This window comes from Oncorhynchus clarkii, chromosome 2 (genome assembly GCF_045791955.1).
Source record: "Oncorhynchus clarkii lewisi isolate Uvic-CL-2024 chromosome 2, UVic_Ocla_1.0, whole genome shotgun sequence".
Classification (NCBI taxonomy): domain Eukaryota; kingdom Metazoa; phylum Chordata; class Actinopteri; order Salmoniformes; family Salmonidae; genus Oncorhynchus; species Oncorhynchus clarkii.
In genome coordinates this window covers 23,588,594-23,596,655 of record NC_092148.1, presented here as the reverse complement: position 1 = coordinate 23,596,655, position 8,062 = coordinate 23,588,594, and the positions used below count along the sequence as shown (strand labels likewise).

General features: G+C 48.1%; 1 protein-coding gene across 2 annotated transcripts in view; it reads right to left on the bottom strand.

Moving 5' to 3' along the window:
* Window positions 1-8,062, bottom strand: part of LOC139364541 (rho guanine nucleotide exchange factor 2-like) — a 42,846-nt gene that overhangs the window by 1,230 nt on the left and 33,554 nt on the right. For both annotated transcript variants that reach the window (XM_071101364.1, XM_071101353.1), the window contains exons 3-19: window positions 6,908-6,975; window positions 6,720-6,783; window positions 6,377-6,509; window positions 6,011-6,264; window positions 5,573-5,823; window positions 5,218-5,343; window positions 3,567-3,684; window positions 3,157-3,405; window positions 2,936-3,012; window positions 2,568-2,740; window positions 2,328-2,395; window positions 1,967-2,158; window positions 1,436-1,546; window positions 1,256-1,314; window positions 1,043-1,135; window positions 533-919; window positions 1-159 (exon numbers count right to left, since the gene is read on the bottom strand). The exon at window positions 1-159 is cut by the window's left edge and continues 19 nt beyond it. In XM_071101364.1, coding sequence (XP_070957465.1) covers window positions 1-159; window positions 533-919; window positions 1,043-1,135; window positions 1,256-1,314; window positions 1,436-1,546; window positions 1,967-2,158; window positions 2,328-2,395; window positions 2,568-2,740; window positions 2,936-3,012; window positions 3,157-3,405; window positions 3,567-3,684; window positions 5,218-5,343; window positions 5,573-5,823; window positions 6,011-6,264; window positions 6,377-6,509; window positions 6,720-6,783; window positions 6,908-6,975 — 2,582 coding nt within the window. The remainder of the gene's footprint in view (window positions 160-532; window positions 920-1,042; window positions 1,136-1,255; window positions 1,315-1,435; window positions 1,547-1,966; window positions 2,159-2,327; window positions 2,396-2,567; window positions 2,741-2,935; window positions 3,013-3,156; window positions 3,406-3,566; window positions 3,685-5,217; window positions 5,344-5,572; window positions 5,824-6,010; window positions 6,265-6,376; window positions 6,510-6,719; window positions 6,784-6,907; window positions 6,976-8,062) is intronic.

The following is an 8,062-nucleotide window of genomic DNA, read 5'->3' as shown; positions in this document are numbered from 1 at the left end:
TGGTGAAACCTTCACTACATCCGCCTCTTCCTCTGACTCCTCCTCTTCCTCCTCACTGCCTTCCAGTACGCCGTCCAATTGGTCCACTGGTTCCTGACAGGCCAATGGGGCGACAGGGCTGGGCTCGCCATCACCACTTCCTCTCCTTTTAGAGGGAGCCTAGTAAAGGACAAAAGTCATCATATCCTGTTTGAGCTCACCTACAGATTAACAACTAGTACTTCCTGAATGGCTTAGTGATTCAGCCAGTTGGGGTGAGGACTGTAAGTCTACCTAAACCCAAACACACTTGACCCCAAACTCCCATTCACACACCTCTGCATTCACACACCTCTGCATTCACACACCTCTGCATTCACACACCTCTGCATTCACACACCTCTGCATTCACACACCTCTGCATTCACACACCTCTACATTCACACACCTCTACATTCACACACCTCTACATTCACACACCTCTACATTCACACACCTCTACATTCACACACCTCTATATTCACACACCTCTGCCAGATGTTACTTTGCTCACCTGCTCTAAGGCTGTAACATCCACCACAATGTCTTCGTTGCTGCCTCTGCTGCCCCTCCTGCCCCTCCTTCCCCTCCTGCCCTTATTGTCCCTGATCTGCTGCTCCAGCTGAGCCCTGGTCCTCTCGCTGTCCCTCAGCCTGGCCTCCAGGGGGCGCAGCCTCACCACCTCCTCCTGCAGCAGATCATGCTGCTTCTGGAGCATGGCCATCTCCCCCATGGCTGCCACCATGCCCGCATCCAGACCTGTGTCACGTGACATGGAACGGCACAGCCTGGGGAAGGAGTTTGGAGGAGTGGGGGTGGGAGTGGAGGAACCTGAGGAGGCAGGGCCAGTGCCCTCATGGAGGCGGAGCTCGAGGACAGAGTCTTGGTGAATGACGGCGGCCTGGGAGAGGGAGAGAGAGAGGAAGGAGAGAGAGTGAGTTTTGAATCTAGGTTGGAGAAGGGATTGACCACCTATGCAATACAAAATGCCTCAAATGGATTCCAGTGTGTCATTCAGCCTCACCTGTAGAGAGTGGAGATGAGCACTGAGGTTCACAAGCCTCTGACACACCTCCTCATTTAGGGGTCTGTCCTGTAGCTGGTTACCATTTCTGTCCTGAAAGGATAAAGAACACCCACAAAACATGAAGTCATTATAATCTGATTATGTATTACAGTCACAGTTGTGGCTTATGTATATGTTATCCAACCCTAAGGCACAGTCATCCTCTCTCACCTTGGACGCTGGACTTCCTTTCATTTCATGAGTCCCGTTGACGGAGATCGAATCTCCATCTGTAAATGGGTGGGACAGAAGGAGAGAGAAAGTGAGCTGATTTGTAAGTGAGAGCTGAAACACTGTAGAGACCACCCTCCACCATGTCCCGGTAGTAAAAGACAAAGCGAAACCACTCACTGCTCACTGGCGCCCCTTTGTGGTTCTGGTCATCATTGGTACCGTTGGTGCTACCATTGGACTTGGGAAGCTCTATGTTGGAGCCCAGCAGCAACTCACTGAGCCTGTCAACTGATGAAAGGAGGGAAGGAGAGGGAATTAAAAACTAAAAGAAAGAGGCATAGCAATGTTAATAACACTGTAACATCGTCCTAGTCACTGAATAACACTACACCCAGGGGTTAATAACGGAGGTTTCGTTGGTGATCTCAGATTGACTCCTGAGGAAGTTATGACTAGCTGATACTCATACTCTTATAGGGTGCTCATTATGTAATTCTACCTCTCTATCTGCAGTGTTAAGCTCTGAGTTAGGCCTCATTTAATACCTGCCTCTCTGTAAGACGGTATTAACACTCAGCTTACACTCTATGGCACTGACCTAGGATGACCCAACACTACACCGGCCTCTCACCTCACTATTAGGTGGTGAAAAGTCAAACTGACCATAGATCAGGAATTAGAATGAAGGTAAATTCTACATTCCCTTACCCTCTGAGATGGCGTCGGTGAGTAGGTATTCCGCCTGGGGTGCGTAGGGGGTGTCGGCCCGGAAGATGTTCCTAGAGTTGGTGGGGGGCGTGACCTCCTGACACCCACCGGTGACCTCAGCCAGGTCAGAGAACAGAGTCACTCTCTCCTGGAGGAGCTCCAGCACCTCCCTGTCCTTCTGCTGGATGTCAGCTAGAAACACATTCGAGTCAGTAAGATGCATCTTCAGGGCTAAAACAACTGAATATTCAGAACGATGCAGATGTTGTCTATTAAGGAAAGCTTCATAGACAAGTGTAGCACAGGAATGATATAGAAAGAGAAGGGTGGAGGAGTGTGAGGAGAGGAGAAGAGGTTGTACCTCTGAGTCGGCGCAGTAAGGCCTTGTCCTCTGTCTCTATCAGGGGGAAGTCCTCTCTGGACGGACAGCTGGAGGGAGGGAAAGAGAGTGAGTGAGGAGAAGGTGAGGTATGGTCGGAATAAGGATAATGCCAGGGCATAAGGATTCCAGTAAGGATAATAGAGAATTCTCAAAATTGAAATCGGCAATATTCTGAATGAGATGAGTAGGTGTGTGTTTGTGTGTATTACAGGAGCTGACCTGCTGACTGTCTGCTGTATGAGTCTCATCCAGTTGTTCCTGTCGTCTCGTGAGGAGCCGTGCAGCTCGTACATCTCTGGGGGGGTGGAGTCACTGATCAGGAACATCCCTCGCTCCTGATTGGCTATGTCCCTCACGATCAGGTTCTTCAGAGACAACACTGCAGGCTTGTCCTGAGAGAGAGAGAGAGAGAGAGACCGAAAGGGGGAGGGGTTAGCTCTGTGATTTAACGCTTAGACTAAATAAAGTTAGATGTGTGGAAAGGCAAAGACAGAAGCAATGGAGGACCTGCTGAACAACAGTCAGAAAGCAGAATAGATGAGTAGAGGAGGATGAGTCAGATGGGTGGAAAGGTGGGGCAGACTTACTATGCAGGGGAATAAATACTTCTGGTCTTTCTCCTGCATGAACACCAGGATGTCTGTCATCAGCAGGACCTGCACGTCTACATAGACAAACAGTGGAACATTGTTAAAGATACAAAGAGTGTGCAACCTTGTTATACACACTCACACTCAAAGATACACGAACAATCATACCCCTTTATCTATCTCTCTCAGATACACACACACACTCCCTCCCTCCCTACCTTTGAGTCTGGATCCTTGCGTCTTCCACAGCAGTGTGCCCTCGTGGAGGAGCGTCCTGCGGAGCAGTTCCCCTCCCCTGAACACCCCTCCTCCCCTGACCTCTGCCTGGGCCCGGGGGTCCAATCTGGCCCTGATCTCCTGGAGCCTCTGGGTCCGCTCCAGCTCTGCCACCTGCTGGTCCACAGAGCTCAACAAGTCCCGGATCAGAGACAGGGACTGGGCTAAGGACTGGGCCTCCTCTTCACTGCCTGTTGGGGGAGGGGGGGTTATTCTACTGCCGTGTATGTAGTGATTATTCAGTTCTTATATGTTTTTGTCTACTCCCTGAGCTGTAGTGGCTGTTCTGTGCTTTTATGCTGTGTGAGTCTACTTACTAAGCTGCTATAGCTGTTCTGGTGTCAGGTCTTACCCTTGGTGTTGTCCAGGATGCGCTGGATTAGGACAGGGTATTTGGTGATGCGTTGAGTCACCAGCAGGATGCACTCCTGGATGCCATGGCGACGCAGCAGGGGCCCCCGGCTTACCCTCTGATTATGGGATGGATGAGATTTAATACCACTTATTATATATTTAAGCAATAAGGCCCGAGTAGGTGTGGTATATTGGCCATTATAAACTGTGTGGTTCGAGCCCTGAAAGCTGATTGGCTGACATGGGTATGACAAAACATGTATTTATACTGCTCTAATTACGTTGGTAAACAGTTTATAATAGCAATAAGGTACCTCGGGGGCTTCTGATATATGACCAATATAGCACGGCTAAGGGCTGTGTCCTGGCACTCAGCGTTGTGCGTAAGAACAGCCGTGCTATATCGGTCATATTCTTTTCTTAAATATACCATGGCTAAGGGCTATTCTTATGCACAACGCGAAACGGAGTGCCTGGATACAGCCCTTTGCCGTGATATAATGGCCACATACCACAAACCAAGGTGCCTTATTGATATAATAAACTGATTAACCTTTATTTAACTAGGCAAGTCAGTTAAGAACAAATTCTTATTTTCAATGACAGCCAAGGAACAGTGAAGCATGGAGATGGTGTGATGGTGCTTTACTGGTGACACTGTCTGTGATTCTTTTTTAGAATTCAAGGCACACTTAACCAGTATGGCTACCACAGCATTCTGCAGCGATACGCCATCCCATTTGGGACTATCATTTGTTTTTCAACAGGACAATGACCCAACACACCTCCAGGCTGTGTAAGGGCTATTTGACCAAGAAGGAGAGTGATGAAGTGCTGCATCAGATGACCTGGCCTCCACAATCACCCAACTCAACCCACTTGTGATGGTTTGGGATGAGTTGGAACGCAGAGTGAAGGAAAAGCAGCTAACAAGTGCTCAGCATATGTGGGAATTCCTTCAAGACTGTTGGAAAAGCAATCCAGGTGAAGCTGGTTGAGAGAATGCCAAGAGTGTGCAAAGCTGTCATCAAGGCAAAGGGTGGCTACTTTGAAGAATCTTAAATATAAAACCAAACACTTTTTTGGTTACTACATGATTCCATTAGTGTTATTTCATAGTATTGATGTCTTCTTTTATTCTATAATGTAGAAAATAGTAAAAATAAAGAAAAACCCTTGAATGAGTAGGTGTGTTCAAACTTTTGACTAGTACAGTAGATAGCAGTAAAGATATGTTAATTTTTGGGCATTTCATAGGAGCGTGATTGGACCACAAAGCTAGGACACTTATGAAAAGTTTTGAGGCCAGAACACATCCTTGTGACGAGTGTTAGTTAGGTAATGAAGCAGAAATAACTTGTTCATGACTCCTTTTTGAATAGAATATCTACAATGTGATAAGTTGTTTCTACCATTCAGTGTTATCTGTTCAGCACTCCTCCTAGCTAAGGCATGTGAGACACCCCTCAGCTGGCACCTCCTGACACGGACTGCTGAGCTCACATGCGCGCGCACACACACACTTGAATCATGCTCTTAGGCCTTCCCATTCTCCCCGTCTCTGTACCTCTAACCCTCCCCCCCCTGTGACCCCCCCACCCCGCCCGCCTCACTCCATCCACCTCTCTTGCTCGCTCTCTCTCTCTTACCCGTATGAAGTGCTGAAACCTCTTGTCTCTGGCCAGCAGTTCCTTGTATAGTTTCACAGCTTTGGGGTGGCGGCTACAGAACTCAGCATAGGCTTTCCTCATCTCATCTGCACACTGCCCTGAGAACTGAAAACACACAACGGGTATCAACTCAGTTAGTGTGTGTGTGCACAATATGTTTAAATTATGCATTGTTCATTGGGTGTTTAGTATGAATGCATTCTAATGTTAATGGACGGCAAAGTTGGTACATGCGTCTCGGGTTCTGTGTGTGTGACCGTGGATGTGTGTGTGTGGCCGTGGATGTGTGTGTGTGACCGTGGATGTTTGTTCTAACGCCCAGTGCGTTTCCTACCTGTTCAGTCAGTATATCCCCCAGTTGGTTGATAGTGAAGTTGGTACTGCTCCCGGGGGCTAGACTGTGTGTGCGCCGTGTCATAAGCTGGGAAAGGAAACGTGTGTGTAGCGCCATCAGCTGCTCCAGACAGGGGAAGACAGCGTGCGCCACGCCCGGCTCCAGCAGCACCTCGTCCAGCATGCCCTGCCGGAACACCCCCTCCATGATCCGCAGAGTCCTCACGTGGTGGAACTCTGTCTGGATCAGCTCTGAGAGGGGCGCGGAAGGGAAAACAGCGTTAGGGATATACAGTACATTCACATAACACACAAACACACAGAGAGACAGAGAGAAGGGATAGAAAGAGAGAAAGAGATAGGAATATAGCGAGAGAGCGAGAGAGAAGAGGGAGAGAGAGAAAGTGAGAGAAATAGTGAGGAAGAGAGGTGTTCTCACCATAGATGACGTCCTGTCTCTTGATGACGTCTTTGCGGTGCGTCTGCAGGTAGGAGGGGTCTACGGCCCGGCTCCATGAGTCAGCCTCAAAGTCCTTCCCCTCCCTCTCCAGCTCCTCCAACATGGCAGCATAGTACACCTCCCCCTCGTCGTTGAGGGACTCCATTGACATGGCTCTGTTTCTGAAGTTCAGGGAGTCTGTGGACTGAGACAGGATCCTCCGCAGCCCCAACGGTGAGTCGTCATTCAGATTCCTGGAAACACATTTTTGAACACAACAGTTACACAACGTTTCAAACAGCTTCATATCAGTGCCCTGCTTGCATAGGTTAATCAATTGATGACTCTACACAGCAGCCTGCTCACCCTGCAAGGTTTTGTGTGGAGACACTCTTGGAGAGGGAGAGGCCAGAGCGGACACGGCGAGAGCCCAGCAGGGACTGACGGAGACTGTCGGACGGGTAGATGGCTGAGCTGGGCCGCTCCTTCATCATAGGGGCTGGAGAAAGAGACAAGGGGTTCAATTGAACTTTTCCTGTCCAAAAGGATTTAAATCCATATGATGCAGTCAGTACTACATCCATACTGCAGTGGCAGCGACCAGCCAACAGGTGGCAGCACCCCTATATTCACATGCAGAAAGGAGGCATTCATTGCGAAAGAAGGAGAGGAAATAGGATAGAAGTTTTTAAGGAAAAGAGATACTAACTTTTGGTCCTCAGAGCTACGTTCGGCAGCGCGGAGCTGTTCCTCACCAGGGCTAGCTTCTGTTGCTGCAAAACCCACAGAGAAAACACGTTTAGACCAATGTCTCATCCAACAGTCAACCTTTCAAAGAACAAAAGGCCCAACTTTTGCTTTTCATACATTAAAAACCTTTCCTTTCCCCTCTCTTACCTTTTGTTTCATCTTGGCACAGTTGGCCAGTGTGTCTCGACAGCGGTTGTGGATGGTGACATTGCAGGCTGCAACACAGAAACACAAAGATCAATTTCCCCGACACTCCACAATATCTGCATATGCACTGTTGATAAGAATGGCAACTAACTTCGTGAAATCACGAGACTATTTTTGAGGCACTTGTCATTACGGTCACGATGCATTGCTTCCAGAGTGACTGGTGAGTACACCTATCAAGTGAAGTTGATAAAGGTGCCCACTCTTCCTGTTCCAGATAGGGTTATCAATGACACATTGTACATTTGATACTGGCACTGACTCTAATTTCTTAGTTTTTTTTCTCCACATTTATTAGTTCTACCACTTTGATATTGAACAGTGCACTTTTGGGTAGGGCTTGCAAGTGAAGCATTTCACTGTACTTGTGCATGTGACAATTAACACTTGAAACCTTGAAACCTACGCTTTCTGACACCAATGAAAATGTTAGCACTGTTATTAAAATCTCTCCTATGCTTCAAAACACCCCTTCTCCCCTCCTCTCTTCCCTCAGCTTCCCTTTCTCTTCATTGTTAGAGGGGCTCCACTTCCTGGTACATGTTTTCTTGACAGGAAGTTCTCCTGGAATGGCGGTGGGAGGTTGAAGGGATGTCTGAGGCAGGTTATCGGTGTGTAAGTGCATGTGTGTGTGTCCTGAGTTCTGGGAGTGTTGTTGCGTCCATATGAAACGGCCTAAAAGTGTTTATGAGAGTTCTTGCCCACTACACAGGGTTGTCTTTGTTCTAAGAGCAGCCCAAGGCTAGACACACACACACACACACACACACACACAGAATCTCCCTTATAAAACTCTACATATTCCTTTACTTTAGTCTTTCCCATGTCTCCGCCAAGATTACACATTTGCTACCAAAGCAGGCTAAATACAGCCAAAACACTTGTCAGAAGTATGCTTTGCTTTGGTGGGGTGCATTTCCTTGGTGCCGTTCCTATTTTCAACCAATAGTTTCCACACACATGAGAGGGAACATAGGGCTAAAAATACACTCTTTTCAGGGTGTGTTCTCCATAAAAGCCAACATTTTACAGAGCATGGACTCAGCTAACACGCTTTCTACTTAAACCTCAGAATGCGAGGCACACTGTGACCCA